The sequence below is a fragment of the Sphaerodactylus townsendi genome, linkage group LG04, assembly GCF_021028975.2.
Source record: "Sphaerodactylus townsendi isolate TG3544 linkage group LG04, MPM_Stown_v2.3, whole genome shotgun sequence".
In the NCBI taxonomy this organism is placed as follows: Eukaryota; Metazoa; Chordata; class Lepidosauria; order Squamata; family Sphaerodactylidae; genus Sphaerodactylus; species Sphaerodactylus townsendi.
Window position 1 is genome coordinate 65,297,472 of NC_059428.1, and position 19,331 is coordinate 65,316,802.

At 41.0% G+C, this 19,331-nt stretch overlaps 2 protein-coding genes across 2 annotated transcripts in view; both read right to left on the reverse strand.

Annotated features, from left to right (window-relative positions):
* CFAP298 (cilia and flagella associated protein 298) overlaps positions 1 to 10,583 on the reverse strand; it is a 30,190-nt gene extending 19,607 nt beyond the window's left edge. Inside the window, exon 1 of the mRNA XM_048492371.1 lies at positions 10,448 to 10,583. The gene's annotated coding sequence lies outside the window, so the exon portion shown is untranslated. The remainder of the gene's footprint in view (positions 1 to 10,447) is intronic.
* Positions 1 to 19,331, reverse strand: part of SYNJ1 (synaptojanin 1) — a 71,670-nt gene that overhangs the window by 3,856 nt on the left and 48,483 nt on the right. Inside the window, 8 exon segments of the mRNA XM_048492366.1 lie at positions 10,448 to 10,668; positions 11,205 to 11,313; positions 12,400 to 12,464; positions 13,945 to 13,989; positions 15,067 to 15,105; positions 16,235 to 16,372; positions 17,917 to 18,120; positions 18,630 to 18,792. Of these exon segments, the coding sequence (XP_048348323.1) occupies positions 10,448 to 10,668; positions 11,205 to 11,313; positions 12,400 to 12,464; positions 13,945 to 13,989; positions 15,067 to 15,105; positions 16,235 to 16,372; positions 17,917 to 18,120; positions 18,630 to 18,792 (984 nt within the window).

Consider the following 19,331-nt stretch of genomic DNA (forward strand, 5'->3'; position numbering starts at 1 on the left):
GTCTCAGTTATCTAATACATTGATGTTTTTGATAATTATACACATATAAACATACTAATCCAGTATGATGATTTACATGGAAGAAATCTAACAATAGGTTTTAACTCTTATACTTTCTCTCATCTAAATAGCTAGCTTTTATTGTATTTTGTCATTACTGAAGTATAAATTCAGCTAGATACTGAATACTAATCAAATGCAATTGACAGAGGGTAGCTAATATTTTAGTTCAGGTATGTAAGGTGACAAGTCTGAGATCAACAGTAATGTAAGTTGAGCTCAGAAGCAAAACAACTTTTAAAATTGTTTCATATTTTATATTGAAACAAGAATTAGAACACTTTTTGACTGTGCTAATTGTGTTTTTCTGTAATTAAATGTTTATTCATGTGACTGAGAATTTGAAATGATTCCCCCTACCAAATTTGGTTCTGAAAAATAGTATCAAGGTACTAGTCTTCATCAGAGTCAAAATTTCAGAAAAGATGATGAAATAAAGTGTTCTGGGTAACAACAGTTCTCAAAGTGTGAGGCAGGCCATCCTGGAGAGGCATAAGCAATGCCCTAACTCTTCAGTTTTTCATCAAGCTACACGTTTGCCCATCCCCTTCTCTACATCAGCGCAACTGCGGAAAGCAGTTATCCCAATTTTGGGGCTGAGTGATGAAGTGGGGAGTAACAGAGCAATACTGGAAGACTCTTTACTTTCTAGTCTTTTCCCCCCAAACAACAGTGGTTACTGCCACTGGCATTTCTGTCCGTTGTTTTCTCAGCTCAGAGAGAGGCTTACATGATACAGTTTGAGAACTCTTGCACTACTGCTTCATAGCATGTAAAGCTAAACGAAATAACTGACACCAATACACTGCAAAAAAATGAGGCAGCTATGATATTCCTGCCTATTCATCTAGGGAGGTGATTTTAATGCAAGTACAGATGTATGAAACAACTGCTCATACATCTGCTTTTCTAGAACATATGAACAAAGAATGGATGGAATCACATATAAGTCTAGTAAATAGTCAGGTACCTGTTACCCTGATGGTTGATCCTGCTTGTGACAAGGAGACAGACATCAAAAGGAAAGTATTAGGAAGAAATGCAAGATAAAATATTTCAGAAGTAGAATATTCTCATGTAATATATAGGGGAGCTACTTGAAAGAATTGACATGTGTCATGCTCAAAATAAAGTGCGTACAGAATCACTGTTGAAGACTTATAAGAAATGTTGGTACAGTTATTAGAGTGCTGTTACTTTGATAACACGCATGCAGAAACAATTACAGCACAAACTGGATTTGTTGTCAGATAAATATCACTTCAGCAGCAATTCTAATGTGCAAAGAAGGCTGCTTGAACTGACAGGTATTCCTCTGTGAAGCATTAGCAGTTTTTAATCTTAACAAACCAGGAGTACAGTTTACTTTCAGTTTTGTTTTAACTGCATTTCTAACAGTGGACATATTAAGTTCCCTTACACTAGTGATGGCAAACCTTTTAGAGACCGAGTGCCCAAACTGCAACCAAAATCCACTTATTTATCACAAAGTGTTAACACGGCAATTTAATCTGAATGCTGAGGTTTTAGTTTAGAAAAAATGGTTGGCTCTGAGGTGCATGTTACTCAGGAGTAAACTTGGTGGTAGTCAGTGGCTTTGCTTTGAAGCAACCGTGCAACGCTTCAAATGGGTGAATCACGACCCTAGAAGGGTTTACTCAGAAGCAAGCCCCTTTGCCAGCAACCGAGCTTACTCCCAGGTAAAGGATCGTGCTTTAGTTCTTCCCATGAAAATCAGTGGGACTTAACAGGGTTGCCTACAATGCTTCCTTAAAATTGGTCTTAGGTTTAATGCTAATAATCTCCCTGAAATAATTACACTATTTATCACACTGGGGCCTGGTGGGGGAAGGGGTGTAGCGGAGAGAGGGAAGTAAAACTTTTGCTTAAAAAAAAATCCTAAATGCATCTCGGTTCCTCCTCCCTAGGCTTGATCTGCCCAGGCAATCAGCAAAAAATTTGGGTCTGAGCATTTCTCTGGTATTTGGAAAGGCACATGTTTTGTTTGTTCAACCCCTCAAGCAGCAGCAGCCAGCCTGCTCCAGTCTCCAGCAGGTCCTGCGTGCACCTGCAGCTCTGCTTTGCGCTGCTCCAGTGCCTCTGCCCCACCCCTCCGCCCCACCTCGAGCAGGGGCCAGCCTGCTCTAGCCTTCAGCAAGCCCCCCCCACACCACTCTGTGCCTCTCTAGCATCTCCGCCTCCTCTGCCCACCCTCTCGGGCAGCAGCCACCCGGAGCACAGACACCAGGCCCCCCAGTTGAGTCCTCCCTGCTCATGTGCATGTCGTGCCCAGCGGCTCCGACCAGCCTAGATGTGTGTGTGGGAGGGCAATTTTCCACCCCCTCACATGATGAACTCTGTGTGCGCGTGCCCACAGAGAGGGCTCTGAGTGCCACCTCTGGCACCTGTGCCATAGGTTCGCCACCACTGTTTTACACCAAGTCAAACCAATGCTTCACCTAAGTTTAGTATTGCCAACCTTGACTGGCAGCAGCTGTCCTAGATTTCAGGTAGAAAAAGTTCCTTCCTAACCCTACTAATTGAGATACTTCTTACTTGTGACACCAAGGACTTCTTGAATGTGAAGCATGTACTCTGAACCACAATGTAACATTAGCCATTAACTTGCCCTATTAAAAATGTAAAGCAGCTTATTAAAATAAAATCTTGTGTTCAAAATTCCAAATATTTAGGAGGGATCAGCAGACTATTCTTGTGTCTATCCAGCAAGGGTCCTATGCATTACTGCTAATACAAATTTGAGGCAAGTTAAACAGGTTAGGCTGAAAAAGGTCCCAAGGCATCAAAGTTCTCTCTTCAACTTCATTTAAATAAGCCACTATTTTAGTACATTCTGTTAATCTGTTATGCCTGGCTGCTAGCAGAGTTCCATCCCTCCTCCAAGTCACCCGTCTTGCTCTCATACCATACTATTTATGGGGGAACTGTACAGACAACACACTATACCTAACTTCTAAATGTGTTTATCAAAAAAATAAAACTGCCTCCAAGATTTAACACTTTTTAATTTTGTCGGAGTTTTGACCCAGCAGAAGAAGTAGGAGTGTTTTATATTGTCAAATCATTGTAAATGTAGATACCTTTGTGACCGTATTGGACAATCTTTTTAAGTTACACATGACAGGTATTTAAAATAGTGTTCTGAAAGTAACGTTTTAGAACGAATAGTGAAAGCACAGAACAATATTAGCAGCAAAAACAGGTTGCTTAACTGTAACTGGTGTTCTTCAAAAGGTCATTTGTGCAGTCATACATATGAGATTTGTCTTTGGATTCTGAATCATATGCTTTTGATTCCTCCCCTATATTTTTGGTTTTCGAACAAAAGTCTCCTTTACCATAAGAGGACTTAAGAATATACTGAACAGATCACAAAATGGCTGATGCATTGCGATTAAAAATGAAACCACCACCACCACCACCAGTTCCTGATCTAGTATCTGGACTACTGGGCACCTCTGCTTAGAACCCAGTAGTTTTGCCAATATTGCAAATGTGACAAGGAAGGGTACAGGAAAAGCTAGCATCAGAACTTCCCACGGCACAACAGTTGAAGGGCATGTATGGAATACAACAGAAGGACTGCGAGTTCCTTTTTGTTCATCATGTATCAAATTTGATTGTGGTAGAGGCATAAATGTCTAAAAATAAGCCCAAAAAATCCACACAGCACCTATTGATAATGAGGGAAGGGGACTGAGCATAGTGGGCAGAAAACTGTATCCATCTGCTACCATCTCCCTTTGGATTGCCAAAAAGAAACCAGAAGCTCTGTCATATGATTCAGAATTCAAAGACAAATATCATATGCTTAATGCACAGAAAGCATTACTAATACTAGGGCTTGTAAAAACTACTCAGTCTTAAATACCAGCAAATTAGTTGTGACTGCAAACATTAATGCAGTAGTTTTTGTACTGCCTGTTCTAACAGCACAGTAGTTCCCTGCTCCTTATCTAACCACAACTATTGAGGACAATTTAAAAGCGCTGTACTATAAAATAATGTTTGGACCACCACACTTCATACAAGTGGATCTATGCTGTTTTCTGACCCAAAGCAACGTTCTTGTGCTAAATGCTCTAAAATACACCACCCTGAATCACAGAATCTGGAGACTATCTCCTACAAAAAGACAAGCATTGGTGCCCATTCTAAATATGGGTTCTAGCTCCAGGTGCTTCTATGAGAGTTGCCACCAAGAAACTTGTATATAAATAAGGAACTGGAATGACTGCAAGCCCTCTGAACACCAAAATAAGGCTTGGACTGCCACATGTCATGCACCTCCACATTCGGGAGACTCTGCCCTCCAAATGCACCTAAGCTGTTTCCTGATCCAAATGCCAGTTCTTGAAGTATAACTGCTCCAAAGTGGGGTGCCCCCAGGACAAATACACATGCAAAAACTGGAAGGGGAGGGGGAGGGGAAGCTATAACCCAAAACAATATTTGGACCACCTCATATCTGCTATCTGCATGATTGTTTGCTCTTGTAGCTAGTCCAGAGTGAGGCTGTAAACACAGCTCCAAGCTAGAGCCTGTAAAATTAAGTAGCAGTGACAACAAAGCAGCTAAAACTGGAGTAAAGAACTAAGGAGCATTGACAGGTGAAGATTTGGGGTGAGCAGTATACTTCAAGGAGCAACTCTCATAAATGTGACAGAATGGCTTTGATCTAAAGATCTTTATGGAGGCATACAGAACAGCAGAAGTGCACTTCTTTCTCCTGAGACCTGAAGCAACTTCTGCCCACACAGTTCTTTGGATATAGGGTAATAACACATATTTTATATTTACAAATTATTGAAGGATTCCTGTATACAAATCACCACATATACTAAGTTCTAAGAGATTGTCCTGTATTTCATCAGGATTATCTACTAAACTCACTTGTTTTATCTTATTCTCTTATACTTTATGTCCTTTAATTATATGAGCTCTGCAGTATGTTCAGTGCTCTGACAGAACATTTGTTTGTTTAAGCCGGAAGTTATACAAACTTACTTTCTACCAGATCAAAAATGTTCCCCATAGTAACGATCAGTTTTTTCTTCTACAGAAGCTGACAACCATAGAAGTAAATATTATTGGATTCACTGGCATTTACTATTATGTGGGAATAGGACTACTGCCCTCGTCTTTAAGTGAGTTCTAAGTTAAGCATAGAGTGTCAAAATGGAGAAATACATTTCTTTCACAGTTGCACCATCTCTAACATAACTGAGTGTTGCAAAAATACACAGGCTGCATGAGAAGTCTTGAACCCCTGCACAGTACAAAAATACTACTGTAGTTAAAATCAGTATTTTAATTATTCTACTAAATAGTATGAACTGTTTGTTCTCAATAGTATTTTTTGTGTGCCATCAAACTACAACCAACTTAGGATGGCTTCAGAACAGAACTTTAGATACTCACCATGAAGGCTCTTCTCTGAGGTTAGGATGGCATCTTCAGAGTATGGGTTATTTCTGCCCATTCTTCAGGGAGGCAGGATTAAAACTACCTGTTATTGGCCCTCTATTGGCCCCTGGAGCTCGGTTTAAAGATTTTCCAAGCAAGAAGAACTCACCAAAATGACAGCGAACAGGAAGATAGAAAAATGCCATATAAATGTAAGAGAATTGAAGGGAATCAGGAGAAAAATTCCCCAAGGAAAGACAGGAGAGGAAAATAGTGTTAAGAACGGGCTGTCAAAGTATGTTCTCTTCTACTACTATTACTACTACTGTTTATTTTTTTTGCAGATGCTGTCAGACCACTAGTCCATTTGGATCTTGTACAGTCCATGGTCTTCCTTTTTGAAACAACTTTGTTACTCTGGGTGGGCCAAAATACTCTCTCTAACTCAGAGAAGAAGGAACCTTCATGGTGAGTATCCAAGGTTCATGCTCTTCTCTGAGGGGAAGGGCACCTTCGGATTATGGGGCAGTCTCTATATTACTTCAGGAGGGTCTACTGTTGTTCTAACACCTGCTGAAGCACTCGGCCGCCAAAGAGAGATGATGCCCCTAGCTAATTCCATAGTGTCAAACCAATATGGAAACTGAAGCTCATGTGGCTGTCTTGAAGATTTCTTCCACTGATGCTTGGCAGTTCATGGCTACAGCTGTGGTGGCACTTCCAGGGGAATGAGCAGAGGCGTGAGGAGGTTCTGGAGGCATAAGGTTGCTGGCTAGATATGCCTGAATGATGCACTGTTGGATGTGGTAACTGATGGCTGCTCTGGACATCTTTTTGCCTTTATTCAGTTCTGGTAGGGAAATGAAGAGGACGTCTGTCTTTCTGATATGCTCCGTATGTCTCAGGCAGATATGCAGGACCTTCCTGAAGTCCAAGATGTGGAATGACCTTTCTTGTGGGTACGTTGGATTTGGGCAGAAAGACAGAGGGTGCTATTCCTGCTGCCCGTGAAAACCTGAGTTGACTTTGGGAATGAAGGTTGGGTCCAGTCTCAGGACCACTTTGTCCTTATGAAAAACAGAGAGGCCTTTCCTGGGTGAGAATGCTCTGGGTTCCAAAACTTTTCACACAGATGTTATGGCAGTAAAAAAATAACAATTTCATCCTAATCCACTTGAGTGCTGCCTTCCTGAACAGCAGCTTAGTAAGAGCAGACAGGACCACATATCTATAGACTGGCAGAGAATCTATGGACTGGCTAAGAATGGACTGGCTAAGAATCTATGAACTGGCTAAGAACGACCCCTTTAAGATGGACAATAACATGTGGATGCTTAGAGGTAGGCATTCCGCTATGTTGTGTACGACCGTAGAGATGACACCCTGCTGATGTAGGCTTTTAGACTTTGCTTGACTCCATCTTGCAAGAATTCCAACAGCTGTCCAAACCCTGGGTTAAGAGGGTCGACGATGACACCATTGGACAAAGACCTTTCAGGAGGAATTGTATATGCGCAGCGCAGAAGATCTCCTGTAGGGGATGATGTTTGCTATCACTGTTGGCTCATAACCAGGGACTGTTAACCTGTCCCTCTCAATAACCAGGCTCAGTAACCGGATGCAGAAGTAATCTCCATGGCTCTTGCGTTGACAGTTCTACTAGGACCGCAAATCAAGGCCTGCAAGGCCATTCCAGGACAATCAGAATCACCACTGCCCATTCCACTTTGATCTTCTCCAGCACCTTGTGCAGGATGGGTTGAGGTGGAAAGGCATACAGAAGCTGCTGTGATGTCAAGGCATCCACCTCTTCTACTTGTAGATGACAGTAGCTAGAGAAGAAGCAGGGAAGTTGGTGATTCTGTGCCAAGGCAAAGAGATCTACAGTTGGTTGTCTGAATCATTTTGTGACTTGCCAAAAATCCTGGAATTTAGAATCAGCCACTCATTATCATCTAGAGTCTTCCAACTCAGCCAATCCGCAAGGGTATTGCAGGCTTCTTGGATATGCTCTGCCAGAAGGGATAACAGGTAGCTTACCGCCCATATCAGAATGCGAAGGGTCTCCTGATACAACAGAAATGACCTGGAGTCACCCTGTTTGTTCACATGGGCCTTGGCAGAGACATTGTTCATGCACACGAGGATATGATGGTGATGGCTCTGGATTGAAATGGTAGACACCATGCCATATAATCTGAAGTTCTAACATGCTGACGCTTAACTTTTGTTCTGGGTGTCCTTAGCTGGCTCCGAGTAGGGGGTGTCCTTTCTGGCTGCTTTGGTGGGCCAGGGTTGAGGTGGCTGATGTTCCAGGGAAGGAGAGCTAACCCCCAACTCAGATCCCCCTGAAGGAGCTGGAGACATGGAACAAGAAAGGGCTGGGAAGGCACTGAAAGATGGAACACATTGCTGGAGGCAGAAGATCTTGTCACTCATAGCCTTGTGCATTTTCTCTCTCACTGATCTTTGAATAAGGCTTGAGAGGTTCCATGGACAAAATGGCCACTTATCTATTGCATAAAATGGCTGCCCTCCCACAGCGCTGATTGGGAGGAAGGCTCATATGTTAACCCCAATGTCTTCTGCACCATTCCTTCAATTGGGTGGAGGCACCACTGGAGATGTTGCTGATGGGAAGGGCTGGCCATTGTTACCCTGGTGGTCAAACTGGTTACCTCCTTGGAGCTTTTAGGCTTGTTGCCTTTGTTCGTACCTTTTTTGGAAGGCCAGCTTAGCCGCTGCGTTTGTCTTATTATCCTCCTTTGCTGCACCCTTATCACTGTTGTCCGCTTTGGGCAGGCTTGTGCTGACCATCATCTGTTGTGGCGACAGGAGAGCCAAGTCTTCGTCTCTCTCAGAAAGGAAGTTGTCTACCCTCTGCTCTGTGGTCAGCTTCATTGCGGTTGGCTCCATTGCTCTCAAGGAGAGTGCCGGAGAAGTAAGCAAGAAGAAACAGGGGCAAGGGGAGCTGGAGCTACATAATCAGAAAAGGCAGTGGGGGCAAGATAGGCACAAAGGGATAAAAAACAGGTTGACAGGCAGGACCAAAGAGAGGATGGTTTCAAAAGATTCAGAAGTAGGATTTAGAATTTAAAGGCAAAAATGAGATAAGAGTCTCACTCTCTGATCTGCTCTCCCTTGTGAGGCAGGAACTAAACTGAGCTCAGTGGCAAATAGAAGGCCATTTACATGAAGTTTTAGTCCGGCCTCCCCAAGAAATGGAAGGGAATTACCCATACTCTGAAGATGTCCTCTTTCTCAAAGAGAGAACATGGGGCTTTTAAAGCAAGAGATGAGCACAGGTGGTTTGCCATTATCTTCCTCTGCACAGCAATCTCAGTTGTCCTTGGTGGTCTCCCATCCAAATACTAACCATGACTAACCCTGCTTAGCCTCCAAGCTCTGACAAGATCAGGGATACTCAGGCTAACACACACCAAGCCCTCTAACTGAATTCCCTGAGGAAAAAGAACATGCCATCAAATCACAACTGACTCATGGCAACCCCTACTATGGGGTGTTCCCAGGCATGAGCAGAAGTTGTTTGCCATTGCCTTCCTCTAGGTAGCAGCTTCAGTCTTCTTCCCAGTCAAGTACTCATCATGGGCAACCCTGCTTAGCTCCCAAGCCTTTATAATCACTTGCCAAACTGGGCTAATTGGGCTGCTACTTGTCCTTAAAATACATTAAAAATAGGAAATGTAGTTTGTATTGGCATTTTCCCTAGTGTTTAAAATGTGTATGCTTTGTTCTAAATCAGTTTATTGAAATGAATATTCTAACAAATTATGAAATTGTGTATAATTAAATGCAGACCAAGATTCCCAAGCTTACCTGGGAATGAAACCCACTGAACTCAGTGGAACTTAACTCTTAAGTACTCCTATGACAGGCTTATAAGTAACCCAAGAATCAGAACTTATCACACTAGTTATAAGTAAAGGCTTTCTTTGAAATGCTTGCTTTTCATTTGGTAATAAAAGGCAGTATGCTAAAGTAAAAAGATTTACACACATGTAATAGTTTACTTGAAGTGGAGACATCTTAACCCCATTTAAAATAATTTATACTCATTTTCAGCCAAGTAACAAGGAGTTGAAACCTCAAAAAGAAAACAATCACACTACTGAATTTCCCTGAAACTAGTATCATTTAATGATTTGTATGCTAGCACTGGCATATAGGTTCCATTAATAGGATTCACCAATTCTGAAGAATAAACCTCCTTATTATTATGAAAGGCTTATGATTTCTAAAATATTTCCAGGACAGTTCTAAAATTGATGCTACCAAGTGACCTGTTCAGCCATAGGTAGGATTTATACATCAAGCGACAGGTTCCCATGCTGAAAAAAACATGTAACAGGTTTTAGAATGGGAAGGGGTCATATTGCAAAATTGGTTTTTCTTGATGTTTGAGCCTTTGAACTGTCCACTGTAGCTCAGTTCTTCCCCAAGTCCTCAAATCAATGGAAAGTTTATCTTCACTTCTCCTTTCCTGTCTGAAGGCATTTTTATTTGTAACCCAAATCTAGTGCACTGCCTTATCCATCAGTGGAACAGGCCCAATCTTCTACATGTAGGTATGCCAGCTTTCAGGTAGGACCTGGAGATCCCCTAGAATTATAGCTTATATCCAGACAATAGAGATCAATTCCCCTACAGAAAATAGATGTTCTGGAAGGTAGATTCAACAGCATTGTATCCCATTGAGGTCCCTGTCCTCCTTAGGCTCCATCCCCAAATCTCCCAAGGTTTCCCAACCTAGATCTGGCAACCCTTTTTCCCCCACCAGTGGCGGGGGAAACCTGGAAGCCCTAACTACATGGCTTCTGAAAGTTCTATACTATAGATTAAATGTTTAAGGAGACTTGGTAGTTATCAGTACTGTGTTTGTCTTCAAGTAACATAGCCTATGCATGAGCAATTACACCAGAACATAGTACTGCTTACTCACTTGCTTCTGTGAAGGAACTGGTTCAGAAGGCAAATTTTGGGATGATTTGCTGCGAGGAGGAGGCTGTGGTGCCCCTTCCAGGTTTTGGGGAGAAATAGTTTGAGATGATGCTGTCATAGGAATAAGAGGATCCTGCATCTTTAGGACTGTGGGAGGCTGAATGGTAGGTTGAACAGGAACTGCAGTCTGTGGCTTAAGTGGTTCAGGAAGCATAGGGGACCCTATAAATACATGTAATATGTTTTAGATTATTATACATTTTCAGTTTAAATAAATAAAGTATAATTATCTTGATAAGTATAAAGTATTTTTTAAAATCAAAACATGCAGTTATAAACATTTTCATGTGCTCTTAATAATAAACAGCAGTCTTGTGACAACCTAAAACTAGCAATTTCTCTCTCCCCCACCCCACACCCATAAATGTTCATGAATTAGAGCCCACCAGATGCATCTGGTAGGCAGTAGTTGTTAAAACCATATGCTGGAACAAAAATTAGTCTATAAAGTGCCACAAGCCTCCTATATATTTTGGCTGCAGCAGCCTAACACAGTCACCTAACAAAGTTGTATATTAATTTTTCAAATAGAGAAGAGAAAGGGAAGGTCCACAGAATTGCATAGGCTCATGCAAAGAACTTCTGTTAGCTCAATGGAATTTTTAACTTTTTCTTGAAACAAATGTCTCCTGTTTTCTTAGCCATTTAATTGCACAGTAATTACTTAACAGATAATTTTTTAAAAAGACACTGTATACCTCTTTGTGGCTCTGCTGGTTTGGACTGGAGCTCAGGTGTTTGTCTTCCTACAGGTGAACGGGCATGGCTTAGTGGTGCACTAATTACTCCAGCTCGGGGAGGAATAGTCTGAAAGGCATCAAAATCAGAAAAATTCAATTATTGTGTTAACTTGGGAGCTTCAGTGATCACCTGTAGAGCTTTTGTACAGTTTTCTGGCTATTATTTCCTGTTTTAGTGCCAATTCCCAAAGGCCAGCTGAAACATCCTTCCAAAGGGCCTCAGACAGCTTTGGCAAGACCACGATGGAATTCCATAGCAGGAAATAACAATTCATCCCTTACTATATTATGTGTAACTGAGCAGTCAAGTGCACCATTTATGTATCTCAACCATTCTTATGTACCTGTCAATATTTTACATTTCAGTACAAGGGTTAGGCATGGGGTGAAGGACACTGTATCATACCTCTTCCCCATGATCTGTAGTTCATCCTGAGAGAAAAGTGATTGGAGTAAAGACACCATGGAACTCTAACCCACATCCTTTCATGGGAAAACTAGAGTGGCACCCTGTGCTTTATACATGAACAGGTCAACAGACGGTGCCTTTGTGACGTCTACTTTGGCCCTCACTTGGCCCTTGCATTGATACTCAGATGAAGAAGGTACCATCAAGAAGGTGTAGGCTGGTAATCTCAGAGATTGCAAAAAGTCACATGGAAACAGCGTCTACAGCAGGGTAAGCTATTCTGTTACTTTTGATTAAGGCACCCAGGGCCAAGTCTCTGCCCAAGTAACAAGGCACTGGTCACTTTGCTGGGGCCAGTGGTATGAGAAAAGGCAACAAGTATGGCTCATGTCCATCACTGTCTTCCACACTTGCAAAGCCAGCAGTTGAATCCATGCAAAGCTGCCTGCACTAGGCTTGTGGCAAGTGCGTCTGACAGGGTACAACCACCTCCTGGTTTGCCAGCATCTGCATAAGTAGATTTGGGGGGGGGGTTTGCACATTTGGGTCAGAAAGGTTGCCTATCTCTGATCTAAGCTATGTTGGGCTTAAGTCACTTAGAACTCTAATGATCAGCACTTTGAACTGTGCAAAGGAGCCAACATTAGATACAAAGGAACCCAAATGAACTAAATTATGTTAAGTGTGATTTTTTCCCCATATATTTGGGGAAAGTTACCAATATTACAAAGTGTGAATGCCTACCGGTCTAGAAGTACTGGGTGCCGAAGTTCCTATGCTTGTTAATCCGGTTGGTGACTGACTGTGAACTGCAACAAAAGACAGACATTTACTCAGTGAGAAATATACTTCCAAGTTCAGGTCCTCTGTAATCCAATAAATATTTAACATATCGATATAAAGTACCTATCTCTCTCATTTGCAGTCCGGGGCTTTTTTGAGCATTGATAGATGAATAAGTGTTTTTTAAAACAATTTAACTAAGGTTTTAATTTATTGTTAAATATATTAATTTCAAATATGCATAACTGATGTTTAGAATAAAATGTTATCAATGCTTCATTACTGAATATTTATACTGCTAGATTTTTGTACTGCCACAAGTTATTGTATACTAGTGAATTAAATTGTACTTCTCAGCAAATGTCTGAGCAAGTGTGCTTACAAAGTGCTCTACTAGATGGGCTCAATAACATTTTCAATGTTTTTGTTTGTGCAAGCAGAACATTCTTCTCATGAACTCTTTAGATATAGTTTCACTTTGCTCACCAATGCTCAACTGCTCAAGTGCAACATGTATGAACAACCTTTCTGAGAGCAGAATACACCTATAAGAGGAAAGGCACACTAGACCTATGTTTTCACACAGCTTTATCTGATACAGTCTATTCTAGGGCTATGCATTTGGATAAAGCTGAATAAAAAATAAACCTAAAAAAAGTAGTTGGAGACACAATTTCAGAATTTTTTCATGCCGCACCACCAATGAATAAGAATTGGGAGAACTCTTCTCCCTGCTTCCTCTCCCCCTCACTTACCTGCTGAATACCAACTCCAAAGTCCACATGGGCTTGGAAGCAGCAGAGAGGTGAACACAGGGCTTGATCCAACCGGGCCCAGCATTCAGTTTGGCACCACTATCTCCAAAGTCCTGGAGGTAGTGTTCAGCAGCATTCAGCACTGAGCTTGGAATTTTGGGGGATCAAGTTTAAAAGACCTGAATTTTTTTTAAGAAGCCAAAAAAGCCAAACTGCCATTCTGTGTGTGTGTGTGTGTGTGCGCGAGCGAGAGTGTGTGAGAGTGTGTTTGTTTCCTGGCTTTTTCAAAAATTTTCCTTGTCTTTTAAACTTGACCTTGAAAAAATACTGGGGAACATTGTGCACAACCCTAGTCTATTCTAAACAATTATAAAACAACATACATGCTCTGAGAATGTGATGAAATTACAGGCATATAGAACCCTGTTAAAGTAATACATCCGATCTGAGTAGTTAAAAAATGCCAGTTAAAAAAAAACTGCATGATAATAGTGGCTCAGGAATGGGAATGGGGAGACAGCAAAGATCTATTTTATGGACTCTGCTCCACACCGGGTTCAGAGGATCCAAATCAATACCCTCTTATGTTTAAGTCTTGACAGTCCCCTTTGTCACATGATGACACCAACATTTTGAAATATTAGCATTATAAATTAGTAGAGGCACATATTTAAGCAATGAAAATACACAGTGATCATTAAAATTAGAATATAATTTTAAAAGTTAATTTTGACACTAGAAAGATCATTACCTTCTTCTCTCCTAGCTACAACAGGGCTGGGAGGGGCACCAACACCTTATCAGAGCAAAACAGAAAATGGCATGTTGTATAGAAAATGCAGCAGATTATCAAAAGAGAGGATCAAATCAAATACAAATGTACAAGGGTTTTTACAACAGTGATCAAATTGCACTGCACATGCTCATAGTACGAAGAACCAGTGAGAAAAATGAGTTAAGTTCAACAAAAGAATCATATTTATATCCTAAACAAAATTTCTATCTCAACTATGTGCCTTCAAATGTACCCAAAGGACTACCACACTTTTCCATTGACATTAGTCATAGAACAAGTTCCTGAATATGGATACTTAGTGTGAATTAGAAGAATTAATGCTTATGCACAGGATGGTTACACATAAAATCAGTTTCCACCATTCTGCAGGCATTCTGTCAGTAAATTCCCTTCAGTACTTTTTAAAGATCCCTAAGTCACTGATATATTCTCTCTAAATATCTGTCTTTTACTTAACAAGATAAAATATCTGTCTTTTACTTAACTATAAAAACTACCAGTTGCACTGCAGCTAAACAGAGAAGTGGAAGGATAATCTAGCCCCAGGCAATAGAGGACCAAGAACTCCTAGACGACTGTAGCCCCTTACATTTTAAAAAACAACATATAAACAACAACAGCTGCTGTGAATTACTGCCTTGTTGCTCTACCTATTGGGGGCATTCCTAGCACATTAAGAGCTATTTCTTTCTTCCAATACATTCCCACCCTTTAAGGAATAAATATGCTGTTTAGAGGCTAAATTCAGACACTTCATTCATAGGGACACATGTGTCAAGACTATAAATGGTAACATGTCCAGACAGACAAATTATACTTTGTCCTCCAAACCAAAACATCATGGTGGGTGGGCATAAACCTAAGACTCTTTTCCTATTTTCTAAATCATGGCTTCATGGATCTTCTGAACTAAGACAATCACACTTTCAATATGGGAGTTATGTTTTTCTCATTTGTTAACCACCGTGTTTTGCAATATTTGCTTTCAACAAAGGTTAACAAATTCTGAAGGCAATGTATTTTAACTGCCACCAATTTTTGCTAATTATTTGAGTCAATGCTGGACATAATCATTACCTCCAAATTCCTTTCTAGCAGGTGCGGGACTTTTACTCCCTTAGGAGTCAGAAATAAATGCAGCAGTAAAGAAAAAGTAACAATTGAAAGAGAAGCATTAGAAAACAGGTCAAGACATGACATTTAAAACAGGAATACAAAAGAGCACCTCCGCAAAAGACATTATAGTGGTCCCTCACCACCCACCTACCCTGCTTCAGAGTAGAAGCTCTGAAGACAAAGGAGGGAGAATACTTGGTTAGCTCGCAATTAGGATGGAAGGGCCACCACTTCCACTTGACTCATCTGAAGAGCCAACGGGGAGAGAAGAAGGCCTGTTTCCCAGATCAGCCATCTACCTGGCAACTACATGAGATGGGCCAGAGACACTAACATGCCTGTTCCATTGCTAGGGATACAAATGACCTAGCAATGGAAATTGTAAGGGTTACAAATTGCTAAGGATATAACATGCCTGTTCCACTGCTAGGGATACCGTTTCCAGAATCACTTTAGCCTTGGCATCTTCACAGGCATGTCCATCTCCCCTTTATCTTGGGCAATTGCCAGGGTGGTGGCTGAGCCAGGAATGGGGCACCTTCTCTTCCAGCCAGCTATGATTGTGTTAGGTGAGGGAGGTGGCTATCTGCTGGCTGGAAGCTGGTTGGGCTCTCTGCCCTCCTCCTGCAATCTCAGCCCCACTGCAGTTTGCCAGCTGGTAGTGGAAACAGGAGAACAAATATAAGATTGTGCTGGTAAGGGGTTGCCAGGGGTCCCACTGAGATAAGCTCAGGGGTAATGGCTCTCAGGGCCCCAAATAAAGTTTCCATAAAGTATCCCCAGGAAAGAAGTCCACCAGGAGTTTTCCAGGTAACTTTAATGGTCCACCTGTTCCACATTAAGTCCTTTAAGAACTCATGCTCACAAACAGCAGCCAAGATTACACATTGCAACAGCTGTGGAAATCAACAAAATGGACACAAAGCAGCTTAAACACAGACATCTAGTAGAGTAATTTAGATGTGTATTAAATTAAGTAGCCAAATCAATACAACAGTTAAAGAAGGCTATCTTAATAACTGAGGGAGTCCTTAAAGACAGGGAAATTATTATTAAGATATATTTAATTCCAGGCACTTTCCCATTAATTTTCCCCCCTAAGGTACTATATTCCTATTTCAAATCATACCTGATGGTGGAGGTGGCCTCTGAGGTGGAGCTGGACGAGCAGGAGGTGCTACTGGACGAGGTGGGGGTGGGCGTTTGGGTTCTAAAGGTTGGACAGACTCTCTATGTTGAGTAACTGGTTGAAAATCAATTGGAGAACCTGAAAACAGTCATTCATACTAAATTACACTTTTCAAGAATATTTTTGTTGCCACAGGTATGGAGAGTTAAATGTTCAAATAGCCCTCAAATCCAAAATAGACAAATCTTAAAACAAATTCAGTTGATAAACACAGATAAATCAAAACAAGAATTGGTTTGAAGTACCTTACATTATGGAAAAAGTACAACATTCATGAAGGATAGGGCGATGAATGGAGAATAGCAATAATGGCTCAAAGGAAGTTTTTATTCAGTGACAATACATTTCTGAACACCAGTTGCTGGTATTACAATGACTATATAAAGCTGTCTTACATTGAGTCAGAACAGTGGTCTACCAAAATGAGTACTGTCTCCTCCAACTGCCAGTGGTTTTCATATAATCTACTGCCTGATCCTTTTTAACTAGAAATATTGGGGATTGAACCTGGAAACCCAGAACCTTCTCCATGCAAAGCAGATGTTTTACCACCAATTACCTCCCCTTGAATATAGAACTGTGGAATCATAAGAAGATAAAGGTAATTGCCTTTTACATTGATAAGTTACATTACATCTTCTCAAACCCAATTGACTTGGTCATCTTACGTGTGCTGCACCTAAGCATCAGACCTGAACTCCTACATCTATAATCACATGTATTTGGTGGAATAAACAAATCATATATGCCTGTGAGGTATGAAGATGTGACAGTCTTTTACAATCAAACTTCAAGTAAAGAGAACAACAACGTAGCATCGTTCAGCAAAGGATAAGAGGGATCCTTTAGCTACTGCAGGAGTCTATCGCATACCATGCAGCTGTGGACAAGTCTACATAGGAACCACCAAACGCAGCGCACAGACACGTATCAAAGAACACGAAAGGCACTGCAGACTATTTCAGCCAGAAAAATCAGCAATAGCAGAACACTTCTGATAAACCAACCTGGACACATAGAATATTATTTTGAAAAACACGAGAAATTCTGGACCACTCTGAAAGCCACTACGTCAGACTACACAGAGAAGCAATTGAAATCCATAAGCACATGGACAATTTTAACAGGAAGGAAGAAACTATGAAAATGAACAGGACTTGGCTGCCAGTGTTGAAAAATACTAGAGTCAAGACAGTGTCTAACCAGCTCCACACAAACACAGGATGACCATAGATAAAAGAAACAAAGGCCAGGATACTTCTATTCAGATGCTCCCACCAGTGACCTTGCTATCTCCATTGACACTCCCATGCTATAATGCTTCATTTGTTACTCATACTTCTATTCAGATGCCCTCAACTATTGACCTGGTTGCCCTCTTTGTTACTCACAGACTATGTTTCTCCACCCACCCTGGACACTCCAACAGATATATATACTCCACTTGCTTTCCCAACACCAGATCCTCTGAAGATGCCAGCCACAGATGCAGGCGAAATGTCAGGAGAGAATGCTGCTAGAACACGGCCATACAGCCCGGAAACCACACAGCACCCAAGTGATTCCGGCCGTGAAAGCCTTCGACAATACATAGAACAACAACTGCTAAGATGTGATACTACCTTGAGAAGATATAGGCGGTCCAGGAGTCTTGCTAGGTGTTCTGCTTGGCCTTGATGGAGGAGGTCCATCAGATGGTGTAGGTGACTGGCAGGGGCTTGAACGAGGTGAAGAGCCAGGTGAAGCTCCAAGGCAAGAACCTGATGCTAGCTGCAGGTGCTGAGGAAGGATTTCTTCTACTTCAGCACTGTAGTCATCAATATCACCTGGAAACAAAGGAAATACTCTTAATGGAGCCACAGATCCATCTATCCTACTGCAATTAGTATAGCAAAGACACTTAAAAATTAAAATCATTAATTGTTAATCACTTTTCTACACAATTTCAGACACAACCAAGTACAATTCAGAGTGGATAATAAGATGAAATCTAAGCATCCCATTTTAAATGGGAGATAAGTTTTCAATTGTTTTTAATCACTGAGAACTGCAGACAATCTTCAAACAGAACATTACATTCATGATCTAATGAGTGACAGCCAATTGCAACCTAGTGCGGATGAACCGATCCCTAAGAATAAGAACAGAAAGCACAGATGGCAACGATAGGGCAACTTCTGTTGATAAACAGATTACTGCTACAGATAAACAGTAGCACTGTACATCAGGAAACACTGAAACCGAGTGGCTTTTATTTTGTTTTATTTCAGTACTATGAAGCTTAAGCACACAGAACAGCTTCCAAAACACAGATTCAAGACTGAGTTCAGCAAACCTTCCATATCGTAGTCTGTAGAAACTTCTGCATCTTCACAAAGCAAAGTAGAGCTTATTGATGAAGGCAATCCAAAATTAACTTTCTCCAAATCCATTTCTTCTTCCAAGCTCTTGATCCAATCTGGGCTTTTCAAATTAATGTTAATTGTTTTCCCAAGAAGCTGAATTTCCATAAGATCAAAGAAAAACCAACCTTGTTAGTTTCAAAGCATTTACACAAATTGAGTAAAATAGACATTTTTTAAAAACTGCACATTTAATATTGGAATAAAAAGAGTGGTAAAAGGTCTCCCTTATAATGCAATGAAAGATTTTGAATCTCGTTGCATTCTAATTTGTTTGAAAGGTGTGGAATTAGAAACAAACTTAAAAGTGAAATTTATTCCAGGAATAAAATGGAAATACAGAATAAATTCCATAGGTTAAATACTGATGTCTTAAGACCTAAGGAACCATAATCCTCTTGCTTCCCATGATCAGCCTGGTCTCATTTCAGAAACCAGAACAGTAGGCATTGCCTCTGTGGTAAGGCAGCTAGACAGCTCAGCTTGCAAGGCTAGTAAACCTAATCATCAGAACATGACTTCCAAAGATCCAGACCTGCATGGCTAGAACATTGTCTATTTTGATTTCATTGCTCAGGGGAACTAGTTTTTAGCAGGTTTTAGCTCCAACAGATCTCAAACATTCACAATATATA